General features: G+C 43.4%; 1 protein-coding gene across 4 annotated transcripts in view; it reads left to right on the plus strand.

Moving 5' to 3' along the window:
- LOC134348431 (spectrin beta chain, non-erythrocytic 1-like) overlaps window positions 1-20,405 on the plus strand; it is a 334,104-nt gene that overhangs the window by 260,708 nt on the left and 52,991 nt on the right. For all 4 annotated transcript variants that reach the window (XM_063051822.1, XM_063051803.1, XM_063051832.1 and 1 more), the window contains exons 28-30: window positions 4,771-4,909; window positions 6,582-6,666; window positions 14,823-15,019. In XM_063051822.1, the coding sequence (XP_062907892.1) occupies window positions 4,771-4,909; window positions 6,582-6,666; window positions 14,823-15,019 (421 nt within the window). The remainder of the gene's footprint in view (window positions 1-4,770; window positions 4,910-6,581; window positions 6,667-14,822; window positions 15,020-20,405) is intronic.

The following is a 20,405-nucleotide window of genomic DNA, read 5'->3' on the forward strand; positions in this document are numbered from 1 at the left end:
GGCAGAAGAGCTTGTGCTGTGCGGTACTGTTCGATGTCTAAGTGAGATCTTTACTGTCATTTAAGCATACCATGAAGCTGTAATTTGCCTTCTGTAAATATCAGTGTTGCATGTCTTCAACTGAAGATCTGCACTAGTCCCAAGCAACACCACCATCTTCTTAACGGCACATAGGGATGAGAAATTAATCCAGGGCTGAGGACCGGAGTCAGATCCCACACATGATTAAGTAGGCCTGAAATACAGTCTGAAGCTATTCAATGATTAAAATGATATTATCTGATTTGGTTATACTGCAGCAAGCAGCCTTCTGAGGTAGGAAATTGATTTATATGCAAAGAATTGAGTAGATTAGATAAATCTATTGTTAAAATCAAAGTCCAACTGACACACCCTGCTTTGGATCATAAAATTAATTTACTAGACTGAGGAAAAATGTGTATTCCGCGCCAACAGACATTTAGCCCGGAGATTAAACGTGCACGTGAAGAGATATTCATGGAGATTTCGAGGGCAAAAAGTGAGAACAAAGTTGTTGATATTTTTATCTATATTTGCTTTGAAAATATTTGTTGTTAGCTTCAAATAATTTATACCCTAGTGTTGTTTGTTTCTGTTTTCTGGCATGTTGTATTACAGTCCAGTGCATACGTGACTAAAATGAAAAACTGCATTTCTTGTGGAAACAGGGCAGACAGTTTTAAATGGAACCAGTTCTCTAAGCGTTTCTTAAATGCTCATAATGTATCTCTCTACCACCACTCCTGGCAGTACTTTCCGTGAACTCTGCTTTTAAAAAAAAATTACCTCTGGCATCCCCCCTAAACTTTCCTCCTATCACCCTTAAAATTATACTCCCTTGTATTTTCTATTTCCACCCTGGGGAAAAGGTCTCTGGCTATTTACTTGATCTATGCCTCTAATCTTCTTGCACACCTCTATCAAGTTTCCTCTCATTCTCCCTCGTCCTGAAGAGAAAATCCTCAGCTCTTTCAACCTATCTATGCAAGAAATGTTTACTAATCCAGGCAGCATTCTGGTAAATCTCCTCTGCACTCTTTCTAAAGCTTCCACGTCCTTCCTATATTGAGGTGACCAGAACTATATTCCAAGTATAGAGCTGCAGCATCTCTTGAGGTCAGTCCCCTAACGAATGAAGGCCAACACACCAAGATCCCTCTGTCATTCCAAACTGCCAAGGATCATTTTATTAACCTGGTATTCGGCCTTCAAATTCGACCTTCCAAAGAGAACCGATTCACACTTCTCCGGGTTGAACTGCAATAGCCAATTCTCAGCCCAGCTCTGCATCCTGTCAATCTTCCATTGTAGCCTACGACAAACTTCTACATTATCCACATATCCACTAACCCTGGTGTCATTAGTAAACCTACTAACCCACCCTAACCCTTCCTCATCCAAGTTAAATCGCAAGGAGCAGGGGTCCAAGAATAGTTCCCTGCAGACCACTTCAGAACCACCCCCCACCCCGGCAGAACATGCTCCATCTCCAGCCACACTCTGCCTTCTATTCTGCCTCTGTGCAGCCACATTTCCCTGGATCCCATGCCTCTTGACCTTCTGAATGAGCCTACCCTGGGAACCTTAACAGACCCCTCCTAAAATCCAAATACATTACATTCACTGCTCTACCTTAATCCATATGCTTTGTCGCATCTTCAAAGTATTCAATCAGGCTCGGGAGGCATGACTTGCCCCTCAGAAAACCATACTGCTTATCCCTAATCTGACTATGCTTCACCAAACGCTCATAAATCCTGTCTCTAAGAATCTGCTTCAATAATTTGTCCACCAGCTGAAGTGAGACTCACTAGTTTGTAATTCCCAGGGTTATCCTTACTCCCGCTCTTAAACAAAGGAATAACATTTGCCACCCTCCAATTATTGGGTCCTACTGCTTTGGCCAATGAGGACACAGAGATCATCACCAAAGCGTCAGCAATCTCTTCCCTCACTTCCCGTAGTAACCTGGTGTACTTCCTGTCTGACCCTGGGGATTTATCTATCCTAATGTTTTATAAAAGATCCAGCACTTCCTCTTTATGAATAGCAACATGTTTTAGCATATCAACCGGTTTTGCAGTAGTATTCATAAAGTATTCATTAAGGACCTCCCCTACTTCCTCTGACTCCAAGCACATGTTTCCTCTTTTATCTCTGATTGATCCTACCCTCTCTCTAGCCATCTTCCTGTTCTTTGATCCTACTCACCAAGGCCTTCTCATGCCCCTTTCTAGCTCTCCTAAGTCCATTCTTCAGCTTCTTCCGAGCTACATTGTAACTTTCACGAGCCCTGTCCGATTCTTGCTTCCTAAACCTTATGTAAACTTAATTCTTCATCTTGGCAAGCTATTCCACATCTCTTGTCAGTGAATCAGGATTTATTTATTTATTTATTATTATTTTTCTTTCTTCTATATTATGTATTGCATTGAACTGCTGCTGCTAAGTGAACAAATTTCATGACACATCCCGGTGATAATAAACCTGAATCTGATTCTGAGATCCAGTATGTCCTCTCTATTCAGCATGTCTGCAAATTGTGTCAGGAGTCCTTCTTGGACACAGCTAACAAATTCCGCCCCATCTAATCCTTTAGCACCAAGGAGGTGCCAATCAATATTAGGGAAGTTGAAGTCATCCACGACAACAACAGTGTTATATTTGCATTTTTCCAGAATCTGCCTCCCAATCTGTTCTTCAGTGTCTCTGTTGCTACTGGGAGGTCTACCGAATACCCTCAATAGAATGATTGCTCCCTTCCTGTTTCTGACATCCACCCACACCGACTCAGTAGACAATCCCTCCACCGCATCCTCCCTTTCTGCAGCTGTGATACCATCCCTGATTAGCAATGCCACTCTCCGCCACTCCCCCACCCTCACTTCAGCTCAACTGTTCGTGCTTGGGATACATGTATTATACAGACACTTAGCTATGTAATCTCACACCTCAAAATGGCCATTACTGTATGTCTTGACTATTCAGAAATATTATTTTCAGAAGATTGCAATTGATTTAACAGATCACTCTTGCTTCATCAGTCCCAAAAGCATTGATGAGAGATGTTTAGCAACAGAACAATGTGAACAAGTTGTTCATTTCTCCTCTCAGGCTGGGTAAAAGGAATCAGAACCAGTTTTAATATCACCAGCATATGTTGTGAAATTTGTTGTTTTTGTGGCAGCAGAACAATGCAATACAAAATAATAGAAAAAGTCAAGAAAACAACCTCTCCCTCAATGTCGCAAAAACAAAGGAGCTGGTTGTGGATTACAGGAGGAATGAAGATGGGCTAACCACTATTGACATCAATGGATCTGGGGTTGAGAGGGTAAACAGCTTCAAGTTTCTCGGCATCCACAACACCGAGGACCTCGTGGTCTGTACACACCAGCTGTGTGGTGAAAAAGGCACAACGCCTCTTTCACCTCAGACAATTGAGGAAGTTCGGTATGGGCCCCTAAATCCTAAGAACTTTCTACAGGGGCACAATTGAGAGCATCCTGACTGGCTGCATCACTGCCTGGTATGGGAACTGTACCTCCCTTAATCGCAGGACTCTGCAGAGAGTGGTGCGGACAGCCCAGCGCATCTGTAGATGTGAACTACCCATGGTTCAGGACATTTACAAGGACAGGTGTGTAAAAAGGACCCGTAGGATCACTGGGGACCCAAGCCATCCCAACCAGAATCTATTCCAGTTGCTCCCATCCAGGAAATGGTACTGCAGCATAAAAGCCAGGACTAACAGGCTCCAGGACAGCTTCTTCCACCAGGCCATCAGACTGATGAATTCACGTTGATATGAGTGTACTCTAAATTGCATTGACTGTTCTACTTATCATAAGTTATTATAAATTACTATGATTGCACATTGCACGTTTAGATGGAGAGTTAACATAAATATTTTTACTCCTCATGTATGTGAAGGATGTAAGAAATAAAGTCAATTCAATTCAGTAAGTATGGAATTGGAATAGTGTGAATGTAAGGACTCAGAGTTACAAAAATAATACTCAAAATTCAAAACAAATCTGATGTGGTAATACATTAGTTGGAGTTGCCATCAGCATCTGTATTTATTTATTTTATTTATTTATTTATTTAGAAATGAAGCAGGGAATAGGCCCTTCCAGCCCAATGAGCTGTGCAGCCCAGCAAACCCCCTATTTAACCATAGCCTAATCACAGGACACTATACAAGGACGAATTAACCTACTAACTTGTATGTCTTTGGACTGAGGGAGGAAACCGGTTTCCTGTGGGTGCCCTGCTTTTCTCCCACAGTTCAAGGACATAGCAGTTAATAGGCTAATTGCTCATTGTTGAAAGTGGCATTGAGGACAGTTGTTGACAGCAAAACAACAGATGCCTACCACACCACATACGAGTAAGTTGAGACCTCTTAAATCAATGCAAAAGCAGGCCTCAGCACTCGTTGTTTGGATTTGAATGGCTTATGTTTTTGTGAGCCTCGTATGCACGCAAAAATACGGTGCAGTTGACATTAGCATCATGTACAGCCAAGACTTGCATGTTTATGGATATACTTCACCCAGAAAATCTGTCATTTAAAATCACTGAATACATGAAAACTTTTCTGGCCCAATATATTTCTGGTCTTTTTGTTAAAAGATAATTTCCCAATCTTCATTTCACAGTTAACCTTGGGATATACACCATTAGTCAATTATCTATCACTTTGGCAATACTTCTAGCTAAATTAAATGTTATGTTTAATGACAGTGATGTCTGTTCTGTGGAGCTACTGATGAAGTACCATCAAGGAATCAGAGCAGAAATTGATGCCAGAAACAGAAATTTTGTGTCCTGTATTGACTTGGGCAAGATGATGTTGGCCCGCAAACATCATGCTTCTGAAGAGGTGAGGATGAGGAGGACATTATCATGGCTTTTAAGCTTGCTTTCCTTTTTTTGATGCACAGTGGGTCGGCTTCCAAGATTAGATCTTTTAAAGCTGAATGAAATAAAGTGATGTTTGTTTATTGCTGAATGGAAATAAAATCTGCATGCAGAAGGCTTATATGTTTGGTAGTCATAAGCTAACACATTAGAGTAGACTTTTGTATTCTGTACTTATGGTGAATTCATCATCCACTTTTGACGCATTAGAAAATAATTTGTTGATATGCATTGATGGTTATCATGGTAGCAAACACATTTAACTGAGAGACTGCTGTCTGCAGTAAAATATACAGTGAGCACGTGGATTACAGAATGGCATTTTTTTTAAAACGCAGGCTGATTTGTGCTCTAGATTATATTTACATGTTGCCCTGATCCAAGTGCATTGTAGGTGCCCTCAAATTCTTGTTTCTAACCCTTTACCTGTCAGATTATTATGCTTATCACCCACTTTGAAATAAGTATTTCAATAGGTATTAAAACAATTCTAAAATAGAAGCAAAACAAAAATCCGGCATCCAAAAAAAATTAGTGACTTTTTTGTTTGCTGCCATGCAGGGTATCTGAGAATTTATAAAGCACTGGTGAGGCCTCACTCAGAGTACTATGAGCAGTTTGCGGCCCCTTATCTTAGAAAGGATGTGATGAAACTGGAGAGGGTTCAAAGGAGGTTCACAAAAATAATTCCGGGGTTGAATAGCTTGTCACAAGAAGAACATTGGATGACTCTGGGACTGTACTCACTAGAATTCAGAAGAATGATGGGTGACCTAAAACCTATCGAATGGTGAAAGGTCTTGATAGAGTGGATATGGAGAGGAGGCTTCCTGTGGTGGGAGAGTAAGACCAGATGACACAGCCTCAGAATACAGGGGCGTCCTTTTAGAATGGAGATGAGGAAGAATTTCTTTAGCTAGAGAGTGGTGAATCTATGGAATTCTTTGCCACAGGCAGCTGTGGAGGCTAAGTCTTCATGTATATTTAAAGCTGAAGCTGATAGATTCTTGATTGGTCAGGGCACGAAGGGAAATAGGGAGAAGGCAGGAGACTGGAGCTGAGAGGAAAATTGGATGACCCAATTTCCTGCTCCTATATCCTATGCTCTTAATCTGCTATGAGGGTATGTGCTGTATTCAATTCATAAGAGTGCAATGCTGAGAATGCAGGGAATGTACCTGAATTGAAAGTGTGTCTGCAAAGCTGCTAGATGGATAATGCAGCAGGAACTATTCATTTTTTGAACATGCCTATTACATTTCACTGACTTTTTGCACCATCCTCACCATCCTGCAAATTAAGCTTTATTCAAGCTTGATTCTGTGGTGAGGTTCAAGAACCAAACATCAACTGCTTGTTCATTTCCATCGATGGTACCTGACCTGCTGAATTCCTCCAGTATTTTGTGTGTGTTATTTAAAGCACACTAGTTCTGTGCCTAGACTTTACTGTTCTGTATATAATTTATAAAATGTAATTAGTGGCTGATTCTTCTTCTTCTGGAACATACCTGACTGTTCAACTCGATGTCTTATCCTCTTTTGTCTCATAATATATCAGCTTCAAAACTCTTTCCGTAAAAATTCAACATGTCAAACATGTGCACTGATGTAGACAAATGTTCATCATTTTAGATTAAAGAGAAGTTGGTACAACTCACAGAGAACAGAAAATTGATGATGGATAAGTGGGATGAACGCTGGGACTGGTTACGCCTTTGTAAGTGAAAGACTCTCCTCAGATTTATGTTTTTTTGCCATATTAATGCAATGCTGAGGGATTGCTTCATTGTTGAGTGTGCTGTCTTTTGGATGAGATGTTAAACTAGGGTTTGTGTATGTTCTCAGGTGGATGGAATAGTTTTCAGGGCACTATAATAAAGAACAGCAAAGGAGTCCTCCCTGAGTTCCAGTCAGTACTAATCCTTCAGTTATCACTAAAGCTGAATATCAGGAAATCAGATCATCGAAGCTTGAGCTCAGTGCCTGTCTGCCATATTTCCCAACATGGCAGCTGAGTTTGCACCACAAAAGTGCCCGATTCTGTTTGAACTGAAGGAACTGGATTACTTGAATTTCATAATCATCCCAATAGCAGTGTGCATGACTTTTTTGAGTGTTAAATTGTTTCCGGTCTTGGGGAGGAGGGAAGGAGAAAGATTATCACTTACTCACAAATCGACATTACTTCAACTGATCCAGAATTTAAATAAATTTCAAAGTCCTCCTTTGGAGGGAGTATTTCCTAGGAAAGGATATCCCCCATTACAATTAACCATTTTTGCACAGCTCTGTGGAAAGAGTTGTAAACCAATGGCATGTTTTGCCATGCAAACTGCCTGGGTCCTCTGTCACTCTGGCAGAAATGATAAATTCATTAATAAATCTACTGTTGAATCTAATACAGGGTAGAGGGGGAGGTGAGTTCAATTAGATTTGTGAATAACTTCAGAGAACCTTATAAATGATTGAAGCAGATTTTCCAAAATGCTTTCAATTTCAATCTGTTCAGATATTTAGTTCGCTCAAACTGGTTTTGCATCACAAGCAGCCACCAACCCTAAAACTATAATTCAGGTGTAAATACAGGCTCCAGAGATTAGGACAACTAAGAGGTGGTCGCAGGAGGCAGAGGAACGAAGATAGGATTTCTTTGAGTCAGTGGGCTGGGCTGTGTTTAAGCACTCAGCTGGAGTTCCGAATGAATACACCAGAGCTGTAATGAACTTAATACAGCAGTAGATGAGTGTGCCCCACTAATCATCCAGACTCTTCCCCAATCAGAAGCCCTGGATGAACCATGAGATCTGAAATTTGCTGAGGGCCAGACCAGCATTCAAGTCTGAAGACCGAGAATGCTACAAAAGGCGCAGTTATGATCTCTGGAAAGCTATTTCACAGGCGAGGTGGAGATTCCAGACTAGACCGCAATCAACGAGAGTTGCTCGACAACTGTGGCAGGGTTTGAATGCTATAACCTCCTACAAAGTTAAATCAAGTGACATAGAGGACAGAAGAGCTTTGCTTCCAGTTGAGCTCAATGCCTTTCTGCTTTGACCGGCAGAACATGAAGGAACCATTGTGAACCTCCACATCTCCTGATGATCCCTTAATCTCAGTATCTGAAGCTGACGTACTGACATGAAGCCTTCTCAGAGGGTGAATCCAAGGAAAGAATCTCTACCGGATGAGGAACCCGGCCATGCACTATAAACCTGTGCTGACCAACTGGCTGGTGTGTTCACTGCTATCTTTAACCTCTTGCCTTAGCAGTGAGTGGTACCCAACTGGTTCAAGCAGGCTTCAATTATAACGGTGCCCGAGAAGAGCGTGATGACCTGCCTCAGTGTGTATCATCGGGTTGCACTTGCATCCACAGTGTTGAAGTGTTTTGAGAGGTTGGTGATGAAACATATAAGCTCCTGCCTGAGAGGTGACTTGGATCCACTCCAATTTGCCAACTAGAGCAACAGGTCCACAGCAGATGCCATCTCAATGGCTCTTTACTCAATCCTGAAACATCTAGACTCTTTATTGACTATAGTTCAGCATTCAATACTCAATCCCCTCAAAACTAGTCAATAAGCTCCAAGTCCTTTGCTTCAGTACCTCCTTATGTAACTGGATTCTGGATTTCCTCACCTGCAGACCCCAGTCAATTCAGATTGGCAAAAACATCTCCTCCACAATCTCTATCAGCACAGATGCACCATAGGGCTACGGACTTAGCCCCCTGCTCTACTCGCTTTACACCCATGACTTTGTGGCTAAGTACAGCTCCAACACCATACATAAGTTTGTTGGTAACACCACTGTTGTGAACCATGTCAGAAGTGGTGATGAATAGCATGCAGGAGGGAGATTGAAAATTCGACTGGGTTGTGGCATAACAACAACCTCTCACTCAACGTCAGCAAGACCAAGGAACTGATTGTGGACTTCAGGAGAGGGAAACCAAAGGTCCATGAGTAATCCTCATTGAAGGATCAGAGGTGTAGAATGTTAGCAACTTTAAATTCCTGGATGTTACCATTTCAGAGGACATAAGTGTAATTGTTAAGAAAACATGGCACTACTTCTACTTACTTAGGAATCTGTGGAGGTTCGGCATGGCATCTAAAACTTTGACAAACTTCTATAGATGTGTAGTGGAGAGTGTATTTATTTGGCTGCATCAAGGCCTGGTATGGAAATACCAATGCCCTTGAACGGAAAATCCTACAAAAGGTAGTGGATTCAGCCCAGTACATCATGGGCAAGGCCGTTCCAACCATAGGGCATATCCACATAAAACACTGTCATAAGAAAGCAATGATCAGCATCCATAATCAGAGATCCTCACCACCCAAGCCATGCTCTTTTCTTGCTGCTGCCATCAGGTAGAAGCTACAAGAGCCCGAGGACTCACATCACCAGGTTCAAGGACAGGTACTGCCCCTCAACCATCAGGCTCTTGAACAAAAGGGGATAACTACATTCACTTGCCCATCCATTGAGATGTTCCCACAACCAATGAACTCACTTTAAGGACTCTTTGTCTTGTTATTTCATGTTCTCATTATTTATTGCTATTTATTTGTATTTCCATTTGCACGGTTTGTTTTCTTCTGCACTTAGGTTGATCTTTCTTTGATCCTGTTACCATTCTATAGTTTTTCTGAGTATCATCATCATCATCAGGTGCCATGCCCAGTTTGAGCTTTGACGGCCATGGCCCACACACTCCTGTTTCGGGTCAAGTGGATCAACTCATTGGTATTCATTTCCAGTTCTCTGGCTGCTGTCTCCATCATCATTTGCCTTTGTCTTCCTCTTGCTTTCTTCCCTTCAATCTTTCCCATAATTACCATGCATTCTAACACCTCTTTCCTAATCACATGTCCAATGAAGTTATGTTGCCTTTTCATGATCTCATACATTATTTATCTTTTTGTGTTTGCTCTGTTCATGACATCCTCGTTAGATATTCGTTTCGTCCATGATATTCTTTGCATCCTCCTCAAAAACCACATCTCTGCTGCTTCAATTCGTTTCCTCATGTCACTAGATTTTGTCCAACATTCTGAGCCATATAACATAACTGGATAAACGTAACATTTCAGTACTCCGAGGCAGGTTGTCATGCCTGGTTTAGTATTGGTCAGTATACTCTTCATTCTCGTAAAGGTGTCTTTTGCCATCCCTATTCTTCTTTTGATGTCCATGTTGCACCTGCCATCTGATGTCACCCAGCTTCCTAAGTAACTAAAGTTCTGTACTTGTTTTATGTCTTCCCCATTTATTCGCAGCCTGCAGATAGGACTCTCCTTTCTGGATATCACCATACATTCTGTCTTTTTGCTGAGTATACCTGCAGGAAAATGAATCTCAGGGTTATATGAGGTGGCATATCTGCACTTTGAAAATATAATTTACTTTGACTTTACCAAGTGGTAACTAATGACCAATAAATTCATTTACACTTTGTCTGGCTTATGATTTACATATTTAACTGCCATGAGTATGGTTGTCAAGGCTGTATTTTTTCTCCATTTCTAATTAAACTTTGATCTCAGCGACACAACGATAATCACCCTCTACAAAAATAAAGGCTCAAGGACCGACTGTGGGAACTACAGAGGCATCTCACTACTTTCCATTGCCGGAAAAATCCTCACCCGCATCATCCTCAACGGATTGATTCCAACAGTGTCAGAAGAGAACCTTCCCGAGTCGCAATGCGGCTTTCGTCCTGAACACAGCACTGTCGACATGATCTTCGCAGTGGGACAGATACAGGAGAAGTGCCTGGAACAGAACATGACATTATACTCTGTCTTCATTGATCTGATGAAGGCGTTTGACATGGTCAACAGAAACGTGCTGTGGATCATCCTTAGAAAGCTTGGCTGCCCACAGAAATTCACTACACTCATCCGCCGCTTCACAATGGCATGACAGGAGAAGTGTTCTCAGATGGTTCCCCAGCTGAGACTTTCAACATCTCAAATGGCGTGAAGCAAGGGTGCATTCTACCACCAGTGCTCTTCAACCTCTTCTTCACACAGATGCTGAAGCATGCTGTTAAGCACCTAGACCTGAGTACTTACATAAGAAATCCCCTAGACGGATTGATGTTTGACCTGAGACGCCTTGCTGCAAAGACCAAAACGTTGAGGAGACTCATCACTGAAGCCCTGTTTGCTGATGACTGTGCCCTCATGGTCCACCAGGAGAACCACCTGTGAACGATTGTCGACAAGTTCTCTGCAGCCTCAAAGCTGTTCGGCCTGACAATCAGCCTCGGTTACACAGAAGTTCTCCTACAACCTGCACCAAACAGTCACCCTCCTCAGCCATGCAACACGATCGACGGCACTGTCCTGAAGAATGTGGAGAGCTTCAAGTATCTAGGAAGCACCATCTCCAGTGATGGATCCCTTGACAAAGAGATCATAGCAAGGAGCCAGGCACTCGGGAAACTCCGTGTCAAAGTTCTGGAGCACAAGGACATTCAGCTTTCAACCAAGCTCAGAGTGTACAAGGCTGTGGTCCTCACCTCTCTCCTGTATGGCTGCGAAACCTGGACCCTGTACTGCAGGCACATCAAATAGCTGGAGCAGGTTCACATGCGCTCTCTGCGGTCGATCATGAGAATTCGATGGCAGGACCAAATCACAAATCAGGAAGTCCTTGACAGAGTTAACAGCACAAGCATTGAGGCAAGGATTCTCCAGGCCCAGCTACGCTGGACTGGCCATGTAATCTGCATGGGTGAAACAAGAATCCCCAGGCAGCTGCTCTACGGTGAGCTTGGGCATGGCAGTTGCAATCAGGGCCACCCCAAAAAACGATTCAAAGACAATCTGAAATCGTACATCAAATGGGCAGACCTCCAGCCTCGACAGCTTGAGGACTCCTCAGCCAACAGGGCTGCGTGGCGCGCCCTGACCAGAAAAGCTGCATCTGACTTTGAGGATGACCGAAATCAGCGCCTTGCAGCAGCACGAGACCGACGCCACAAAGCTGTGTGTGCACCTGTTCTAACAACCGCCATTCCATGTCCAACCTGCAACCGCACGTGTGCTTCGGCCTTCGGCCTCCAAAGCCACATGCGTATCCACAGATGACTGCACAATGTTCAGTCTTCCTCAGACCCCGAGCGACAACCACCAATTAAACTTTGAACTGTGTGAATTGCTGGGCTATTGTTAAGGGTATTTAAGGAACCACTTCAGGGCTTTGGAGAAGGTGCAGAAGGTATTTATCAGGATGCTGCCTGCATTAGATGAATATACTATAAAGATGTTGAAATTAGAAGGATTAAGATTGTTAAATGCATGTTCGAGTGTTTGAGCAAGATACTAAAGAATAACATAATTGCTATGGGTACAAAACTCAGAGTGTTGCAGAGCTATGTTCATTCCACACTAACGTATGGAAGTGAAAGTTGGACGATATCAAATCCAAATGAGGGAAGACTCAAAGCTGCAGACATGTGGTTTTTGAGAAGAATGATGAAAATATTATAGAAGGACAGAGTAACAAATGAGGAAGTGTTGCGAAAAGTTGGAAAAAGAAGACAGCTGAAATCATTAATCAGGAAATAGCAGATGGAATTTCTGGGGCATATACTGAGGAAGGAGAAGCTCAAACATCTTGCAGTGATGGTAAAAATTGAAGGAAGAAATCATGGTTGACAGCATATGCCATTCATGAATTACATCAAGGGATGCACAAGCAGAACAGGCTTGCCCACAGAAGGCAAAGAGTGGCTGTAGATGGGTCATATTCTGCATGGAGGTCGGTGACCAGTGGTGTGACTCAGGGATCTGTTCTGGGACCCCTACACTTCCTGATTTTAATAAATAAACTGGGTGAGGAAGTGCAGGGATGGGTTAGTAAGTTTGCTGATGATACAAAGGTTGGAGGTGTTGTGGATAGTGTGGAGGGTTATCAGAGGTTACAGTGGGACATTGATAGGATGCAAAACTGGGCTGAGAAGTGGCAGATGGAGTTCAACCCATATAAGTGCGAAGTGGTTCATTTTGGTAGGTCAAATATGATGGCAGAACACTGTATTAATGGTAAGACTCAAGGCAATGTGGAGGATCAGAGGGATCTTGGGGTCCAAGTCCATAGAACACTCAAAGCAGCTGTGCAAGTTGACTCTGTGGTTAAGAAGGCATATGGTGTATTAGCCTTTATTAATTGTGGAATTGAATTTAAGAACTGAGAGGTAATGTTGCAGCTATATTGGACCCTGGTCAGACCCCACTTGGAGTACTGTGCTCAGTTCTGGTCGTCTCACTACAGGAAGAGTGTGGAAACCATAGAAAGGGTGCAGAGGAGATTTACAAGGATGTTGCCTGGATTGGGGAGCATGCCTTATGAAAATAGGTTGAGTGAACTCGGCCTTTTCTCCTTGGAGCGACCGAGGATGAGAGGTGACCTGATAGAGGTGTATAAGATGATGATAGGCATTGGTCGTGTGGATAGTCAGAGGCTTTTTCCCAGGGCTGAAATGGCTGCCACAAGAGGACACAGATTTAAGGTGCTGGGGAGTAGGTACAGAGGAGATGTCAGGGGTAAGTTTTTACTCAGAGAGTGGTGAGTGCGTGGAATGGGCTGCCGGCAACGGTGGTGGAGGCAGATACAATAGGGTCTTTTAAGAGACTTTTGGATAGTCATAGTCATAGTCATAGTCATAGTCATACTTTATTGATCCCAGGGGGAAATTGGTTTTCGTTACAGTTGCACCATAAATAATATAGTAATAGAACCATAAATAGTTAAATAGTAATATGTAAATTATGCCAGTAAATTATGAAATAAGCCCAGGACCAGCCTATTGGCTCAGGGTGTCTGACCCTCCAAGGGAGGAGTTGTAAAGTTTGATGGCCACAGGCAGGAATGACTTCCTATGACGCTTTGTGCTGCATCTCGATGGAATGAGTCTCTGGCTGAATGTACTCCTGTGCCCACCCAGTACATTATGTAGTGGATGGGAGACATTGACCAAGATGGCATGCAACTTAGACAGCACCCTCTTTTCAGACACCACTGTGAGAGAGTCCAGTTCCATCCCCGCAACATCACCAGCCTTACGAACGGATCTTAGAAAAATAGAGGGCTATGGGTACGCCTAGCAATTTCTAAGGTAGGGACATGTTCGGCACAACTTAGTCGGCTGAAGAGCCTGTATTGTGCTGTAGGTTTTCTATGTTACTATGCTTCAGAAGTTTTGAAGCGCTTATTAGAATTCTCAGATTAAAGTCAGATTGAAGATCATGGTCACCCAGATCATACAACGCAGCACATAATGATGATGATAATGATTTTAAGAATAGGTTGGACAAACTTGGGTTGTTTTCTCTGGAGCAGCAGAGGCTGTGGGAAGATCTTCATAAGGTTGTGAGAGACAGAGTAGATATCTGTATCAAAGGGCTGAAACATCTAATATTGGAGGGCAAGCATTTAAGATGAGAGGAATAAGTTCAAAAGAAATGTGTGGGGCAAGATTTTTTTTAAACAGAGAGTTGGTAGTGGAGGCAGATGTGACAGAGATATTTTAAGAGGCTATTATATCAGCACATAAATGTGCTAAGAATGGAGGGATATGGAGCATGTGTAGACAAAAGAAATTAGTTTCGTCAGCCATTTAATTACCAGTTTAATTAGTTTGGAACAACATAGTGGACAAACATTCTATTCCTGTTTTATGTTGCCCTGGGCCTGGGCTAGTATCAAATCCGTTGTAACCTGCTCCAGTGACGTACCTGCTATGCTCCTGAAACTCCGCGTTCATGAACAAATAAATTTTTCGAAAATTATCATGCATGCTTCTATCCATATGTTAACTGATGATAAACCTTCGTTTTTTTTTTCCCTTTTTAGTACTAGAAGTATGTCAGTTTGCAAGGGATGCTTCAGTTGCTGAAGCATGGCTGATTTCTCAGGAGTCCTATCTCAGCAGCCGTGATATTGGCAACAGTGTGGATGCAGTTGAAAAGCTGATCAAGAGACATGAGGCATTTGAAAAATCAACAGCTACATGGGATGAGAGGTTTGGTGCACTGGAAAGACTCACCACTGTAAGTAAAAACTAGGAGGTGCATTCAGCTTCACCCAAATGCTTTTATCTACCTTGGACAGTCTAGTAATAGTTCCCTGACAGTTCATTTTGATGCATGAGTAGTGCTTATGAAAGTGGCATCTTTCAGTGATGAAAGCATTGCTGTCTTTTGTTTAGACTAAAGTGCTGCAATCTACCTTTTTTAAATATCTGATTCCATCCATGTTTGGGCTTTAAACAGCAGACACAAATAATTTCATTTTGCCCCTTTAGAACACTTGCTGACTTTGATTAATCACTTCATACAAAATACTCGGAGCTGTTCAGAAGTGCACTTAAAAAAACAACATGCACTTCTGGACTGCATTTAGATTTTGGAGTTTGAAGAAGGAATATACTAACTTTGTCATTTATTGACTGTAAAACCATAAGGTATAGGAGCAGAATTAGGTCTTTTGGCCCATCGAGTCTGCTCTTCCGTTTCATCATGGCTGAACCGATTTTCCTCTCAGCCCCAATCTCCTGCCTTCTCCATGTATCCCTTCATGCCCTGACCAATCAAGAATCTATCAACCTCTGCCTTAAATATAGATAAAGACTTGGCCTCCACAGCTGCCTGTGGCAAAGTATTTCACAGATTCACCACTCTCTGGCTAAAGAAATTTCTCCCATCTGTGTTTCAAAAAGGATGCCCCTCTATTCTAGGGCTGTGTCTTCTGTTCTGAGACTGTCCCATCATAGGAAACATCCTCTCCACATCCACTAGACACTAGACTCTAGAATACTACAGCACAGTACAGGCCCTTCGGCCCTCGATGTTGTGCCAACCCATATATTCCTTAAAAACTACGTACTAAACCCACACTACCCCGTAACCCTCTATTTTTCTTTCATCCACGTGCCTGTCCAAGGGCTGTTAAATACCCCTAATGTTTTAGCCTCCACTCTATCAGGACCTTTCACCATTCAACAGGTTTCTATGAGGTCACCCCTCATTCTTCTGAATTCATGAATACAGGCCCTAAGCCATCAAATGCTCTTCACATGACAAGCCATTCAATCCTGGAAACATTTTTGTGAACCACCTCTGAACCCTCTCCAGTTTCAGCACATCCTTTCGAAGATATGGGGCCCAAAGCTGCTCATAATACTCCAAGTGAGGCCTCACCCATGCTTTATAAAGCCCAACATTACATCATTGCTTTTATATTCTAGTTTAAAAGAGTTTAAAAGCAAGCAGAGTTGAAAAGGTGATGGTTATTTCTTCAGCGGCTTGAACGAGGCACGACTGCGCAAGTGTGTGGAGGTTGGCCAGTTAGAACAGCGGGAAGAGTTTAAAAGTGAGCAGAGTTGAAAAGGGGATAGTTATTTCTTCAGCAGCTTGAACAGGACACGACTACGCAAGCGCGTGGAGGTCAGCCAGTGAGAACAGCGGGAAGAGTTTAAAAAGAAGACAGGTTTACAGAGTGGGCATCAGAGTAGTGGGAGACAGAGTAGGAAGGCTTTGGCTCAACGGGGCTTCAGCGATAAAGGGTCGAGGCGAGGTACGTTTATCTGTTTAGAATAGAGACAGAAAGTATATGTGTGAAGCCGGTTTTCTGTGCTTGGTGTCAGATGTGGGAGGTCCTGGAGACTCCCAGCCTCCCAGACGGCCACATCTGCACCAGGTGTGTCGAGCTGCAACTCCTTAGGGACCGCGTTAGGGAACTGGAGCTCCAGCTCGATGACCTTCGTCTAGTCAGGGAGAGTGAGGAGGTGATAGAGAGGAGCTATAGGCAGGTAGTCACTCCGGGGCCTGGGGAGACAGATAAGTGGGTAACAGTCAGGAGAGAGAAGGGCAAGAAGCAGATGCAAGGGAGTACCCCAGTGGCTGTCCCCCTTACCAATAAATATTCCTGTTTGAGTATGGTTCGGGGAGACGGCCTACCTGGGGGAAGCAACAGTGGTCGTGCCTCTAGCACAGAGTCTGGCCCTGTGGCTCAGAAGGGTAGGGAAAGGAAGAGGACAGCAGCAGTGACAGGGGACTCTATAGGTAGGGGGTCAGACAGGCAATTCTGTGGACACAGGAAAGAAACACAGATGGTAGTTTCCCTCCCAGGTGCCAGGGTCTGGGATGTTTCTGATCACATCCACGATATCCTGAAGTGGGAAGGAGAACAGCCAAAGGTTGTAGTACATATTGGTACCAATGACATAGGTAGGAAAAGGGAGGAGGTCCTGAAAACAGACTACAGGGAGTTAGGAAGGAAGTTGAGAAGCAGGACCTCAAAGGTAGTAATCTTGGGATTACTGTCTGTGCCACGTGACAGTGAGTATAGAAATAGAGTGAGGTGGAGGATAAATGCGTGGCTGAGGGATTGGAGCAGGGGGCAGGGATTCAGATTTCTGGATCATTGGGACCTCTTCTGGGGCAGCTGTGACCTGTACAAAAAGGACAGGTTGCACTTGAATCTGAGGGGGACCAATATCCTGGCGGGGAGGTTTGCAGAGGCTATTGGGGAGAGTTTAAACTAGAATTGCTGGGGGGTGGGAACTGAACTGAAGTGACGGAGGAAAGGAGGGTTGGCTCACAAATAGAGAAAGCTTGGATACAGTGTGAGAGGGAGGATAGGCATGTGATAGAGAAGGGGCGCACTCAGACCGATGGTTTGAGATGTGTCTATTTTAATGCAAGGAGTATTATGAACAAAGCGGATGAGGTTAGAGTGTGGATCAGCATTTGGAGCTATGATGTTGTGGCCATTACAGAGACTTGGATGGTGCAGGGGCAGGAATCAAGTGCCATGCTTTAGATGTTTCAGAAAGGACAGGGAGGGAGGTGAAAGAGGTGGGGGCGTGGCATTGTTGATCAGAGATAGTGTCACGGCTGCAGAAAAGGAGAAAGGCACGGAGGGGTTGTCTACGGAGTCTCCGTGGGTGGACGTTAGGAACAGGAAGGGGTCAATAACTCCACTGAGTGTTTTTTATAGACCACCCAATAGTAACAGGGACATCGAGGAGCAGATAGGGAGGTGGATTCTGGAAAGGAGTAATAATAATAGGGTTGTTGTGGTGGGAGATTTTAATTTCCCAAATATAGATTGGCATCTTCCTAGAGTGGGGGGTTTAGATGGTGTGGAGTTTGTTAGGTGTGTTCAGGAAGGTTTCTTGACACAATATGTAGATAAGCCTACAAGAGGAGAGGCTGTACTTGATCCGGTATTGGGGAATGAACCTGGTCAAGTGTCAGATCTCTCAGTGAGAGAGCATTTTGAAGACAGTGATCACAATTTTACCTCCTTTACCATAGATTTGGAGAGAGATAGGAACAGACAAGTTAGGGAAATGTTTAATTAGAGTAAGGGGAAATATGAGGCTATCAGACAGGAAACTGGAAGCATAAATTGGAAGCAGATGTTCTCAAGGAAGCGTACAGAAGAAATGTGGCAAATGTTCAGGGGATATTTGCGTGGGGTTCTGCATAGATACGTTCCAATGAGAGAGAGAAAGGATGGTAAGGTATAGGAACCATGCTGTACAAAGGCTGTTGTAAATCTAGTCAAGAAGAAAAGAAGAACTTATGAAAGAAACTAGGTAATGATGGAGATCTCGAAGACTATAAGGCTAGCAGGAAGGAGCTTAAGAATGAAATTAGGAGAGCCAGAAGGGGCCATGAGAAGATGTTGGCGGACAGGATTAAGGAAAACCCCAAGGCATTCTACAAGCATGTGAAGAGCAAGAGGATAAGACGTGAGAGAATAGGACCAATCAAGCGTAACACTGGAAAAGTGTGAGTGGAACCGGAGGAGATAGCAGAGGTACCTAATAAATACTTTGCTTCAGTGTTCACTACAGAAAAGGATCTTGGCGATTGTAGGGATGACTTGCAGCAGAGTAAAAAGTTTGAGTATGTAGATATTAAGGAAGAGAATGTGCTGGAGCTTTTGGAAAGCATCAAGATGGATAAGTCACCGGGACCAGATGATGGGATGTACCCCAGGCTACTATGGGAAGCGAGGGAGGAGATTGCTGAGACTCTGGCGATGATCTTTGCATCATCAATGAGGGCAGGAGAGGTTCCGGAGGATTGGAAGGTTGCCGATGTTGTTCCCTTATTCAAGAAAGAGAGTAGGGATAGCCCAGGAAATTATAGACCAGTGAGTCTTACTTCAGTGGTTGGTAAGTTGATAGAGAAGATCCTGAGAGGCAGGATTTATGAACATTTGGAGAGGCATAATATGATTAGGAATAGTCAACATGGTTTTGTCAAAAACAGGTCATGCCTTACGAGCCTGATTGAACTTTTTGAGGATGTGACTAAACACATTGATGAAGGTAGAGCAGTAGATGTAGTGTATATGGATTTTTGCAAGGCATTTAATAAGGTAACCCATGCAAAGCTTATTGAGAAAGTAATGAGGCATGGGATCCAAGGAGACATTGCTTTGTGGATCCAGAACTGGCTTGCCCAAAGAAGGCAAAGAGTGGTTGTAGATGGGTTATTTCCTGCATGGAGGTCGGTGACCAATGGTGTGACTCAGGGATCTGTTCTGGGACCCCTACTCTCTGTGATTTTTATAAGTGTCCTGGATGAAGAAGTGGAGGGATGGGTTAATAAATTTGCTGATGAAACAAAGGTTGGGCGTGTTGTGAATAGTGTGGAGGGCTGTCAGAGGTTACAGCGGGACATTGATAGGATGCAAAACTGGGCTGAGAAGTGGCAGTTGGAGTTCAACCCAGATAAGTTTGAGGTGGTTCATTTTGGTAGGTCAAATATGATGGAAGAATATAGTATTAATGGCAAGACTCTTGGCAGTGTGAAGGATCAGAGGGATCTTGGGGTCCGAGTCCATAGGATACTCAAAGCTGCTATGCAGGTTGACTCTGTGGTTAAGAGGGCATACGGAGCATTGGCCTTCATCAATCATGGGATTGAATTTAAGAGCTGAGAGGTAATGTTGCAGCTATATAGGACCCTAGTCAGACCCTACTTGGAGTACTGTGCTCAATTCTGGTTGCCTCACTACAGGAAGTATGTGGAAACCATAGAAAGGGTGCAGAGGAGATTTACAAGAATGTTGCCTGGATTGGGGACCATGCCTTATGAGAATAGGTTGAGTGAACTCAGCCTTTTCTCCTTGGAGCGAGGGAGGATGAGAGGTGACCTGATAGAGGTGTATAAGATGATGAGATGATTGATTGTGTGGATAGTCAGAGGCTTTTTCCAAGGGCTGAAGTGGCTAGCACAAGAGGGCACAGTTTTAGGGTGCTTGGAAGCAGGTACAGAGAAGATGTCAGGGATAAGTTTTTTTATGCAGACTTTAGTGGATGCGTGGAATGGGCTTCCAGCGGTGGTTGTGGAGGTGGAAACAATAGGGTCTTTTAAGAGACTCCTGGATGGATACATGGAGCTTAGAAAAATGGAG

Source organism: Mobula hypostoma, chromosome 1 (genome assembly GCF_963921235.1).
Source record: "Mobula hypostoma chromosome 1, sMobHyp1.1, whole genome shotgun sequence".
Lineage (NCBI taxonomy): Eukaryota > Metazoa > Chordata > Chondrichthyes > Myliobatiformes > Myliobatidae > Mobula > Mobula hypostoma.